Raw genomic sequence first — 13,051 nt, 5'->3', positions numbered from 1 at the left:
AAAGAGGAGGGCGTTTGGGGGGGCGGGTGGCTTAGGGGCTGAGCACTTAGAACTCGGGTAAGCAACTTTTTCCTTGTCAGACTTACGATCTATTCTTCCTATTAGAAAATATAATTTGGAAAATATGACTCTTCCACATATATAATTAAAATACAACTATGAAGCGTTCTTTTTTGTAAAGGGAAGTCATGTTGGTGATCTCAGAGGGTAACTGCGAGCGAGCCATCCATTACCCTATTTGTAGAGAAGACACAAAGCCAGTCACTGAAAAAAAAAAAAAAACCTCTCCACTTACTGTAAGAGAACAGAACAAACTAATTCCAAAGGAATAAAAACGAGTATAATCGATATACCAACACAGCACAGAGTTCTTTGGCAGGATCGCACTAACAGTTGATTGAAGTCAGAACTTGAGTTTTCTAATTCTTAGACCTGGTTGCCAATCTTCTAAAAACAAATAAATAAAATTCCACATCTGCAACGGATTCAGTGATCCCGGGAAATTAAACTCAGAATAAACCTTGCAGACAGTTTTTAACTGTTACACTTGAGCACTGGTACATACGATGTCTGCTGTGAGTCCCCATCCAAGTATACCGAGACGCGCACACACAAAATAATCGGTGAGACTGTGTATTGGTTCGGACAGGCCTAAAATCCTTAAAGAGAATCCATATTCACCCATGAGAAACCGATCAAAGACATCAATCGGATGATGAGAGAATGATCTTCCAACAACTCGGGGTTGGAATGTCACGGAGAAATCAAATCCTATAAGGGAAACACCAGAAAGCCAGAGAACGTGGAATACTGCCAGCCTCCAACCAAGTTACCTTTCTCTAGTTTTAGGTAAACTTTATCCTCCTTATCCAGGTAGAGTAGCACGCCGTTAGTGGCAGCTTCACGAGTAACATCTTTGTCCCCGGCGAAGGCAGATATTACTGGCTTTCCATTTAACATCAGGTTAACCTATGAGGAAAAAAAAACAAAACACTGAAAACATCTACCAGGGCTAATGAATAATGTCTGGTAAAATATTTGATGTTCAGCAAATTCATCCCAATAGCAGTGGCTACACTTAGTAGGTCCACTGGGCTGATTTTTTTTTTTAATTTCCCCCATAGAAATTTCCTGAAATGCCTACAAAAGAATACTGTCCATGAAGAGCAACCTCGCCTTGGGAAAACTGGCCTCCCTTCAACTCATACATTGAGCTCGCTGTTTTATTTACTTCTCACATTCAATAGCAATTTTTTGGTAATAAAGCAAGTCTGAGGGGCGCCTGGGTGGCTCAGTGGGTTAAAGCCTCTACTTTTGGCTCAGGTCATGATCCCAGGGTCCTGGGATCGAGCCCCGCATCGGACTCTCTGCTCAGCAGGGAGCCTGCTTCCTCCTTTCTCTCTCTCTCTGCCTAGTTGTGATTTCTGTCAGTCAAATAAATAAATAAAATCTTAAAAAAAAAAAAAAGCAAGTCTGAGGCTTCCCAGTATATTAGTAAAAAGAAGCCCAGGGCCCTTTGCTCTGATAAACCCAGATACAGCATGATTCTACCAACATCTTTTTCAGGTTACTGGTTGGCTGCCAGCCATAGTGAAGACCATTTGAAACTATGGAATGTGTTTGTGTGTGTTGCGGGGGGAGTTTTCTTTTTCTGTCCTCCTTGATAATGTGTATTAAAAATAATAAATGTACATTAAATGTGTATTAAAAAATAATAATCACCACTGCTAGTGAAGATTTTAAAGATGGATAATTAGCAAAGAAACCACAATTAACAAATTCAAAATTATTAACAAATCATAAACTCAAAACTTTCTCCCCACTACAATTTTGATTTTACTGTGTTAAATATTACATAACTTTCTAAATATCTGAGCTTGGGAATAGCTTTTCCATGCTAGTAAATTTGTTTACTAGATATTCATTCTTTTTATGTCAAAAAAAAGTACTGCCTAAATTAAATCTGAGGATGATATATTACCCATTCGCTAGGATCTGTGAAAGTTGGCAGAAGGGTAATCCCCTTTCACTATGGCCACAGTCTATAAGACACACACTGAGAATAAGATAAAAAAGAATGCTAGAATTCCATTCTAGCATATTTGAATAGTATAGGAACTAGTCTTTGAGTGTAAGGTCAAGCCTATTACCTGAGAAAGGACAACACAAAATATGTTGCTAACTGTGGAACTGAAATTTTTAGAATTCACTAGGATCAGAGTAACTGAGCATAAATTATTTAAAGCCTATGCAGGGGAACACCCTTTTGTAAAAAGTATGTCGAGTAGTTATTCCTTCATAAATTTGTTCTGATGGCTAGGGTAGCTCATAATTTTTAACAATGATAGCAAATTTGTTTCATTTAATATGTACTTGTAAAGTTCCGCTAGTCTTAGAAGATTCTTCCTTACAAGTTTAAATAATTTTTGCACAGGCATTAAATGAAATCAAGATCTTATAAAGAGATTGGTGCTACTGAGTTTTTACTAAGACATGTTTTTTAAATGGTGGGTTGTTATGAAGGTAATACATTCAACCGTTTATTTTTCTATATGTTTCTTGTCATAGCTTTAACGGATGCAATAAAGAAGAAAATTGAAAATTAAGTGCTTTAAAAATAAACTATAAAGATGGTTGTTTATTTTTATAATGAAAACACATCTCTGGCTAAACACTTACATACATAACCCACTGCCGATTAAACACTGCCGTTCGGGGGTAGAGAAGGAGCAGGGTCACAACACGTACCTGGATTGTTTGGCTCTGGTAGACTTTAATTACATGAAAGCTGAAACTGTAAATTCCTTTTCTTGGTGCTACAAAGACAGACTCCAGGGTGAAAAAATTGCCCACGTTTACTAGGATCTACAAATAAAAATAATAAGGAACGGTAAATTATTACAACAGTCTCTTCTGTAAGGAAGTTTCCTTCCTTCCTTGCTTCTCCCCATCTCTCTCTCTCTCTCTCTCTCTCTCTCTCTCCCTCTCTCTATCTCTATCTCTCCTGGCTTTCTTTATTTCTTTCATAAGTAGCTTAAGAAACCATAGAGAATAAAACATTGAGTTCTACTCTTTTCCTCTTTAGTGACTTAGAAAATAGATTCGTGTAATGGAAGGTTTTTCTGTCTTTTAAATGGTATAGGAAAAAAATAAAATAAAATAACTGCTTTGTATTCATGCCTCAATTTCCAGCAAGGCCTGATGGCTCTGGAAACATCTAGGTAACACGGAGGGCTTATAAATATTAGCTTTACCTTGAGAGCCAGATAAAAGGCATCTGCCCTGTGTTTATATTTCCATCCTCTATAAAGCCTTTGCAATGTCCAGAGATGACGTTTCCAAGACAGCCAATCGGCATCCGTGGGCTCTCTGCAGTCATTCCTGGACACATCACACAGAGGCCTAGGCACCGCCTCCACCCTGTGACATAATCCATGACACTGAACACTGCACAGACTGATGTGAATGCCCGGCCCTTCCCTGAGCCTCCGCCAAACCTCCCCTAAGATCCATTGCCATTTTTTCAGTCCTGTGCCATCTAGGCCTTAATTATAATATTTTGGCAATGACTCAGACTTTGCAGGCTGCCAAAAAGTAGAGCATGAATAAGGACAGACTGTGAAACTGGTGGCTTTCTTGTGTTCCTGCTAGTGTTATCCATTATTCTCTTATCAATCACCTGCTCTTTATTTAAACTCAAGGGTCAAAAATGAAAAGTAAAATAAGGCACTATTTCCTAAGAAAGCAGCAATGCATTTTGTATTCCAAGATGTGCAGCCTGTTTCTACTGCTTATGAAATTAATTCTGAATTTCAATATGTGACCTCTTAAACCAAATTTGCAAATGTCACCTAAGTCAGTCCCTTCTACGAGAAGGAGAATGAGAATGTTTGGGGTGGGAAGTTTGTAAAGTAACTGGGGTTTATTCCATTTCTCTCCAAGAAATAAATCTATAACTGGCATTCAAAAAAATCAGATGTCCCTGTAGGGATACATTTCCACTGTATCAATGGCAATCTGCCACCATCTCTTGTAAACTCTACATTTGCACCAATATTAGGCCTTTTGCATAATTCCCTAAAAACATACTATCACCTCTGAGCAATGCACCAGAATATCATAGCGGGTCAAGTTGATGTACCAGGTTCAACCCTTGACTTAAGTACATGTATGTGTATGATTTCATTCTGAGATTTCACCTTCTTCCAAACAATCCTCAGATTTCTTTCTCTGATCTGATGATTAATGATCTTTCAACACCAATCACCAGCTTTGCAATAATCCCCAGCAGAGGTGTTACAAAGATTTTTTCAAGCACATTTAAAATAATTTGAGGTACTTAGCGGGGACTTTCTGACTTGGATACGAGTAGCATAATTCATTAGCAATAAAGGAAACGTCTGATTAGTGTTGACTACACATAAGGCTGGATGTTGCCTCTATATTGTAATTAGAGCAACCAGGCACATAGAGACATAACTAAATGTGTCTTGTGGTCTCTGAGATGCATGTCTTCCCAAACAGAAGAACAAATCCTCTCCTCTTCTAATTGACAGAAAGGTCATGGAAAAGAAGGCATTGTACAGTGCCATGTCCACAACGGTCCAACATTTAATTAATGTGCTCAAATATAAACCAGGGGTGGTGCTCGACTTTATTTCCATCAGGATGGAAAGCCCTGCACCAAAACCCCAAAGGGGCTGCTTCATTCCTTAAAAATTACGGCTATCTGATAGTAAGCCCCAGAGAAGCATTCTCTGCCTGGCCAGCTGGAGAGTGCATTACTTAGGAACAATTAAGTAAGGAATGGAAATGTCATCTCTTCCCTTCCCTGGCACACACTGCAGTACCACTTAACCTGTGTTCCTACCCATGTGGCTTTGCATACAACTGTGAACTACACAAGTGACTTTGTAATTTAAAATACCCTGAGTGCTGTTAGGGTTGAAATTACAACCCCAGAGTCAGTTTCCAGTTTTAAGACTCCCTGCTGAAGCTAAGCTGATAGCCCTGGGGTTTCTCACCAGCCAAACCCCAGAGCTCCCGGTCGCTCAAAAGAAGCCATAGACTTCATTAGTTCCCTCCCACCCCCTACCCTCAACCCCAAAGTCTGTCTTTCCCCAGTAATTTGCAATTCTCAGAAAGGACCAGAGCAGGGTCTGGGAGCACCGAGGCTCCCCCTGTACTTCCCAAAAGGAGCTCCCCGCAGCTGCCCTTCCTTTCACCCTCCACAACTTTTCTCCAAGTACCACAGAAAGGCTTTCCGCTGCAGTGGCGCCTGCAACGTGTGTGGGGATCCTGGCAGCAGAAAGGTGGGCGAGACCCAGCCCACGCCATCGCTGCCCACTGTCTGCAGCCACCTGCTAGACCTCTGCAGAGAATGTGGGCCCCCGAAGCTCTCTTTGTGGAGAAGTTTCTCCACCTGGGGTAAACAAACCGTTTATTGCAAGACCCCCAGGGGACCGCGCGGAACCACCTGGGCGGCCCCTGCGGAGGGGTGAGCCCGGGGGCCAAGCACTCGCCAAGAGATTGCGAGGTCCAGGGACCAGACTCCTGCCAGCTCCAATGGACCTGTTGCTGTGAAACTCGTCCGGACCTCTTGTAGCTGGGTTCTGCGCTCCCAGCCTCTCCCCCTCATCTCTCTCCGGAGGCCAGGAGGGAAAGAATGCGGGCAGGGGCGGTGGTGGGAGAGACAGAAGTTTCAGACCCAGACATCTTTGGGAAGGCGAGTGCCAAAATGATCCCCCACGTCCCAGCCAGACCAACTTAGCCTGAGCAGGCAGCCTGGGTCGGGGCTGCAGGGAGATCGACCCCCCCACACCCCACCACCCCCATCCATACACACACTGGGTGCCCTGCATCCCTCAGGGTCTGACCTGATCGAAGTAAATGATGCGCGTCTTGTTGCTCATCTCGGACGGTTCGTGGTTGGTGCTCCGCACCGCTGAGAAGGCGACCTTGGAGTTGGCCGCCCGGACCGAGATCCCCAGAGGGGAGGAAGAGGAGCCCTTGGAGTCCGTAGCCGGGTTCGAGTCGCACACCACCAGACACTTGCCCTCCAGCACAATGGGCTCCGTGTCGTTCTGCGCCCAGACGGGCAGCCCCGGCAGGGTGAGGGCCAGCAGCACGGCCGGTACCACGGACAGCGCCCGGCTCCCGGAGCCCATGGTGAGCCGCGTGGGCAGCCGCAGCCGGCTGCGCTCCTGCTCTCGCGCTTCGCCTCCAAGCCCGGGACCCCGGCGCTCGGGAAGCTGCCAGTGGCTAGATCGACAGCGCTGCGGGAACGGCGGCGGCGGCGGCGGCGCGCACACTTCCCCCAATTCCGTGGTTTGAAGTCAAAGTCTCCGCTCGCGCTCTCTCGCTGGTTCTGTTACCTTTGTCCTTTAAGGAGCTCATGCAGAACCCTACCCCACCCTCCTCCGCCCAAGAATCAGCCCTGCCCGGGGCTCCTGCACCCACCCTTGTTCTTGGACAAATAAAAGTCCGCAAACCCTCCCATTCACACCTCAAACAGGAAAACGGCAGTAAATTCTCACCCCAAACCCAAGCACCCCCAGGTGGACGACGGAGCAGGAAAAACAAAGGAGACGCAAAGAAAAGCCTCGGGGGTAGGTGGGTGCCGAGCGGTGCGGATGTCGGTCCGGTGAGCGTCCGGCTTGCGACAGGGACGGATTACAGAAGCAGAAGGTGTTTCCCGGACTGAGAAGAACGCGAGGCTGTGTTCATGGCCAGGACTCTAGCGACTCCCACTTTGGCCTCGTCAAAAATCCCCCACACCTCGGCGCCTCCCGGACGTCAGCAGGTAGGCAGCAGCGGGCCGGGTCCTGGGCACGGAGAGCACCGTGTCGCGGGATCGGTTCCAGGGCGCAAGGCGGCTCGGCGGCGGGGTCCTCTACAGCCGCTGCCGCGCGCCCCGAGTCCCTGCGCACAACTTTGTCTGTCCTCGCGCAGCTGGGAGGGCGCCAGGCGAGCACACGCGTGCTATTTATAGGAGCGCGGCGTCCGGCCGGGTCTGCCTCCAGCTCACCCCGCTGGCTCCCGGGAGAGGGGGAGCAGCAGTCGAGTGACCCCAGCGAGAGACTCCCGCCAGGCGGTGAACGCGCCCCGGAGCCAGCGCGGCGCACACCACTGCTGTCTGCCGAGGTCCGAGGCCACCCTGCCCGGGGAGCGCGCGGCGCAGAGAGTGTGTGCCTGGAGAAACGCGCGCACAGCCCCGCGCTCGCCCAGCTCCTTGCCTGCCTGCTCGCCCCTCCTCGGTCTGGGCGGGCAGAGGGGGCTGCGGCTCTCCTCGCCCCTCCCCAGCGCCGGGCTCCGCGGCGGAGCGGTGAAGCCGGGCGGGCGGCGGCGCGCGGCCCAGGACCTGGGGACCCGCTGGAGTCCCGACCGCGGCTGGCCGGGAGCCGGCCCCAAGGAGCCCTGGCGCCTGGCGAGCTCTGGGGAGCCTCGGGGCGGACCAAAGCCGGCGGGGCCGGAGGGAGGAGGTGCCTGATGCCTTCCGCTCGGGGAAGACAAGCCTTGGAAGCTGCAGGGGCGTGCGCCTTCCCACCCACAGCGCGAAGCCACCCCAAGCCAGGCCAGAGGAAGAGTGAGAGACAGTGAACCCGTCAGGAATAAGTCCTCTAAAACCGTACCCCCCCCCCCCCCCCCCCAAAAAACCAACTCCACTGCTGAGAATACAGCACCTTCTTGACGGGCCACCCTCCCTTCTGGGCCACCCCACTGCCATCTTGGCCTCTGATTGACAAGATTTCTCTTCTCCTTCCGCAGCCATCCCTGGGCCAGAAGGGCTTGTCTCTGGCTGCGTGAACTTGGCCAAGTCACTGACCCTATCTGTGAAGGCCGGACTCCACTATGAGAAGTCCTGTCAGCCCTCCAGTACTATCATGTTTCGGGGGCCTGTCACTCTCTTCCCAAATGCCTTTCAGACTCCGGCTGACAAAGGACAGGCACCGCACTTTCAATCAATAGAGCACCCCCACCTGCCATTCCTAATTATTAATCGAAGGGAGTTGGTTGAACAATGCCCCCCAGACAGAGGGCTCCCCTGTTCCTTCCTGAGTGATGGGCATCTGCACTGACGTGGATTTGAGCCCCTCCCCAGCAGGAGCCAGGCCTGTATCTCCATTCTCCTCCCTCAGAAGGTCCCTCAGAAGGTGTTGAGCCATAAACACCACATTGCACCTCCAATTGTTAAAACCAGAACGATTTCTACTGGTTGGTATTTCCCCGGGCCATGTTTCCCTTTTGCAGCTGAAGAGTCCATGCCTGCAGCCCAAGGGACCCCCCGATGCTCCTCCATTGGGACCAGTATCCGTTCTGATTGGCAAGTGCCCTTTGTCATAATGTTGACTCTCACCAGTCCAAGCTACAACCAAAAAGGTCTTTCGAAGATGGGCACCAGTTCCCCAAGCACAGAGGTCCGCCCCTAAGCCCAGCACGGCTTTTCACATCAACCCTTCCTACCCTGAGTAAACTCTCATCAGGCTCTTACCACAGTCAGCCTGGAGAGCAGCTGCAATTTCCTCTCATTTGAGGCTGTCTTTGAGAGTAGAGGCTGGATCTAATCTGGTGTCTCTTTCTCTCCTGTAGGGGTAAGCACCCTGCCTTCCTTTTCCAGGACAGCTGCTTGGTGACTGAGACCTGGTTTGTTCAACTTCCGGCTGGAAAGGGTTTGAGAAGAAAAGCTCTGTCGGTGACAGAATTGTTAAATACCCGACACGCTATCTTCCCCACCGACCCCGATGTATTCTCTGCATCTTTTTCTCTTCTGGGCATCTTCCTTCCTGCAAGAACTCAGATTTAAAGAAATCCTTTGCTGTTCCTCCTCTCTTCCTCACCAAAAGAAATTTATTTCACAGCCCCCAAATCTGGCAGACTGATCATCTTGCGGACTCACTAATCGATTACGGACTGGATGCTTCCAGAGAGAATGTAATTATCCTTCATTTACCTAATAGTATAAGTGGGTATAAAGGAATCTCTCTGAGAAAAATTAAAATTCTAAGCCACCTAGATAACCAGAGATGAAAATCTTGGTTTTCTATGAAAGATGTTCCCCTATTCAGGATGTTGTGATGAGGAGGAACACTGCATTTCTGTTGACTCTTACTGAGAGAGGTGATCTGACGTTGTGAATCATAGGGTCCTGTCTCCCCCACCACAGCTGACTGAACAGGGGTAGCCTGTGGGCTCTGGGGCTGTCAAGCCATTTGATACCAGAAGCCCATGAGCTTGACTGAGCTGCTGAGCTGGGGATGCCAGAATTTCTCTCTTTGGGATCTGAATGAGACACTGAGAGGCCTTCTAGTCAGCACTGGGTCCTGCAGAGGAGAGGTGTGTAGTCTCCTGAACTAACCACGGGAGGGCCACATGCAGGCTGACACAGTGGAACATGCTGGAAAAACAGAAGAGCTGACCACACCTAGAGACAGAGGCCAGTTGGGGAGATTGTGCACTTGTGAGACACGAGGTGGGGGCGGGGGGCGAACAGTACATCTCCAGTCCTGATTCCTACCCACAAGGAGACCAGCAACACGTTCATCTAACTTTGGGTTCCTTGAGAACAGCCTGTGTCCTTGCAATAAAACCCATTTCACTTGAGCTCATTTTAATAGGCTACTCCTGTTCCTCGCCATCCCAAATTGCCATTAGAACAACATCCCAGCAATCATACCACGTCCGGCCTGCCTCTCCTGCCAAAAGCCATTAACAAATCCAGTCCCCTGCCTATGGGAAATGTTGTCCTAACATTTGGAGAAAGGAAGCATCACCTGCTCCTCACCCTCGCCTCCAGGCCCAGCATCCCCAGGAGAAAAGAAGCAGAATCAAGTCCAAGTCCGCAGCACAGATCTGTTTCTTTCTTTTCCTTTTTTTTCAGTGTCCCTGTTCTGAGATCTCCTGATTGTACTTGATGCCCAGAAATTTTGTTCCTAGACCTTTAATGATTTCATTTCTCTGCAGCTGGGCTCAACTTGTAAATTGGTAAAGTATGTTAGAATCTGAACTGGTCTTACATAAGAAAGACTGCCCCCGAGGTCAATAAATTCCACGACTGATTGTCTAACCATCCCTCAGAGAAACCAAGTTCCAAGTAAGCCCAAGACAGTAAGGATCAAAAGTGATTTTCGGTTCCTGAAGAAAACGTCTGAAAGAAGGCAAAGGTAGACACAGGGTATTCACCTCGAAGGACATCGCCTGGAAAAGAACCTCATGGTTGAATGCACGACGTCTCTGAGCAGCATGGCGCACAGGGCACCCCAAGTTCAGACAGGTGGAAGGTGGAAAATCGAGAGAGAGAGAGAGAGAGAGAGAGATTTTCATACCATCACCAGACTAAGGTCCACCAGGACACTTAATTACCCTTTACTCTCCACAGTGGTAGTTATCAGCCCAAGCAAACATGATTCTTCAAGGGAGAATAAGTATCTTGAGGACAAAAAGGCTCTGGGAATAATGCATATGATGTGAATCTGGAAAGTTTCGGAGCAGTGTTGAGGAAGTCCTCAGAACCCCCTCTGGAGAAGCCAGACCACGGGCTTGCTTTGTATGAAGAGGATATTCTGGGGGAAAGTAGATGGGTGATTTAAAAATTGTTTCTACTTAATTTTATGATTGAAGCATTGTCTGAGACAATCCGCAGTCCCCTCCAGTCACTCCACGGAACAAGGTCCAGGCAGGCTTCTGGTTACAGTCACAGACAGACCCCACTGCCTCTCTTCAGCCTTCGTGTCATACCCTGTGCTCATGCCATTCATTATACGTTTCACAATTTTCTGAGCTTGTTGATTTATTTGTTGTGTTTTCCATGTCCGCATATATGATCAACTCCTCAAGAGCCCAGGATTTAGCAGAGAGCCAGTAAGTTGAGGGGGGACGGGAGGGGTTGCTGAAAAAGTAACGACTTACCACTGCCCCTATCTCTCACGGAGGAAATGATACATCATTCGCTCTCTATGATACAACTGTGATAGGGAAAGTAAAATTCTTTCTAAAATTTTGAGGGGCTTAGAATGTTTAATCCACCTGTAGGTAGAATGGAAAGCCAACAGAGCACAAAAGAGGATTACTGGACGGACCCTCACAGAGTCCAAGAGCAGAAATGGAATGAAGACTTATAGACAACCCAAAACACTGCCTGCCCCCGCCGCCCTCCCTCTCTCCCCATCCCCCTCCATCTCACTCGATCCCCTTCCTTCCATCTCTCTATCCCTGTCTTTCTCTCCCTCTCTCCTCAGCACATCTGTGTTATTCAGCAAGCTAGTTTCCTCCGAAGCCTGGATGACGGACAACGACAGCAAACACTCCCGACTTTACACGCGCAGATCCATCCACCCAGAGGAGGCCCCAGAATCCCAGGGAAGAGACTGACTGCTCCATCTGATATCAAATGCTTGCCCCCCCCCCCACCTTGGCCAGAGAAGCAGAGCTTGAGTGCACACCCCTGATTCCTGCAAGTGGGTGGGCTACTGGGGTGGCGTCATGGGGAGAGGACAAGCCCTCCCTCATAGGAGGGTTGCAAGCAGTATGTAGCGACATGGAAAAGAAAAGATACGAACTCATCTGTATGGTGTGATCCCACGTTAGTGGTCTGTAAGTCTGTGTAGACACAGATATGCTTGAATAAGCAGAGGGAAAAATATGAAAAACTAGACAGCAAACTGTTGGCTTTCGAGGAATGGACAGAAGGAAAGGAAACCCCCTATCAATGTGGTTCAAACGTTTATTACCAGAATGGCCACAGAAAACATACACAATGTGGTTTGCATTTAAAATACATATTTTTTAAGCCTTTAAATTGAATTCAAGTTTGGGAAGAAAAGGAAGAACATGCTCTCTCACATGCAGGATTGGCTAAACAGCAATTTTCTTTATTTTGTTATATTGATCCAACTCTAAGAAATCATTCACTCAACGTCTAGGAAGACACCCAGACATAGAATACCTCACAGTATACATTTAAGAAAAATAATTACATTGCAGCTGATGAAGAAAGCTCTGATCACATTTCAGATTCAACTCGGCTCTTTCTAGAACACGCCGGGGAAGGCCCAGCCCAGCGCACGGTGTGTGCCTGCCCGCCATCACTTTCTGCCGCATACCTAAGGAAGGTCTGCGTGTAGAGTCCCAACCAACGGGCCCTACTTGTCAGCATCTCCCGGGAGGTTTATCATCAAGGCAGACTCTCTGTCCCTGCGCTGAGATGGTGGCTTTTGCCCATGAACTGGGAATATGTTTATTAACTAGCAGCTGGTGACCGTGAAGCAGATGGTGCTTTGACTTTGTAGACGCTGCTGGTGGGGTGCACCCACCAAGGGGCCATCTGCGGTCAGGCTGATTAGCCTTTTGGCTGAAAACAGAGTATTTAGAATTATCTTCATCTCCTACTAGTTCAACGTCCACGGGGAAAGTTAGAAAGCTTCCTTTAGCCGGGAAAAATTCAATCATAAAAATAATATCCAGTTCCTAGCTCCCCGTGGGGACTGGACAGGGAAATGGTTGCAGGGCGCCTAGCAGAGCATTGGGAATGCAGGAGGTGCTTAATGAGATGTAGCAACGGTTACCATTAATTTATGGAATCTATTAGTGACTAGAGGCGAGCGATGCACCACGCACCCTGGGCCAAGGTGCACCAGCTGCCCTGGCCCCCAGTCACCCCCACAGACGTTGTAACAGGGAAGGCCACCACATGCCCATCTGTGAGAGAGACCTGAGGTTCCGACACTCTGGACAGAGACGGGGAGCAAAGCCGAGTTGTCAGCGCACCCACTCACGGCCACGGGATGGGACCCTGGGAGCAATGAGGCCAAAAGGTGGGGCTCAACGCGCCAGGCAGGTTTGTGAGTTCCCGGCGAGGGACAAAGAGCCCGATTTTCTTTTTCTGTCTTTCTTCCTCATCCTCTTAAGCAATGGGTCTCATCCCTCAGAGTATCTGGAAGAAGCATTTAGCAGAAATAGATTCCCCAAAGTGAAAATTACACAGGAAGTCCAAAAGAGCAGGCCAGAAACAGTCACCACAGCAACAGCGGAATCAGAGAAACGTTGCAGGTGTCAA

At 48.4% G+C, this 13,051-nt stretch overlaps 1 protein-coding gene across 1 annotated transcript; it reads right to left on the bottom strand.

The window, feature by feature from the left end:
* Positions 1 to 267: 267 nt before the first annotated feature.
* On the bottom strand, positions 268 to 6,167 carry LOC111141803 (cerebellin 4 precursor). The gene is made up of 3 exons (XM_022494622.1): positions 5,877 to 6,167; positions 2,749 to 2,865; positions 268 to 969 (listed from the first exon to the last, which is right to left on the bottom strand). Exons 1-3 carry the CDS (start codon positions 6,165 to 6,167, stop codon positions 772 to 774), a joined length of 606 nt encoding a protein of 201 aa, XP_022350330.1. The 3' UTR covers positions 268 to 771.
* Between the last annotated feature and the right edge of the window lie 6,884 nt (positions 6,168 to 13,051).

The sequence above is a fragment of the Enhydra lutris genome, unplaced genomic scaffold (assembly GCF_002288905.1).
Source record: "Enhydra lutris kenyoni isolate GAN:26980312 unplaced genomic scaffold, ASM228890v2 scaffoldscaffold6, whole genome shotgun sequence".
NCBI classification, from domain to species: Eukaryota; Metazoa; Chordata; class Mammalia; order Carnivora; family Mustelidae; genus Enhydra; species Enhydra lutris.
The sequence above is the reverse complement of the archived record's forward strand: the minus strand, read 5'-3'. Positions and strand labels throughout refer to the sequence as shown.

Excerpts from the sequence above, each read along its gene's own strand:
- LOC111141803 (XM_022494622.1), bottom strand. The coding sequence starts at position 6,167 with ATGGGCTCCGGGAGCCGGGCGCTGTCCGTGGTACCGGCCGTGCTGCTG. Across the intron at positions 2,866-5,876 it reads GCATCATTTACTTCGATCAG|ATCCTAGTAAACGTGGGCAA; the intron begins GTCAGACCCTGA and ends TTTTATTTGTAG. Across the intron at positions 970-2,748 it reads ACCAGAGCCAAACAATCCAG|GTTAACCTGATGTTAAATGG; the intron begins GTACGTGTTGTG and ends TTTTCCTCATAG.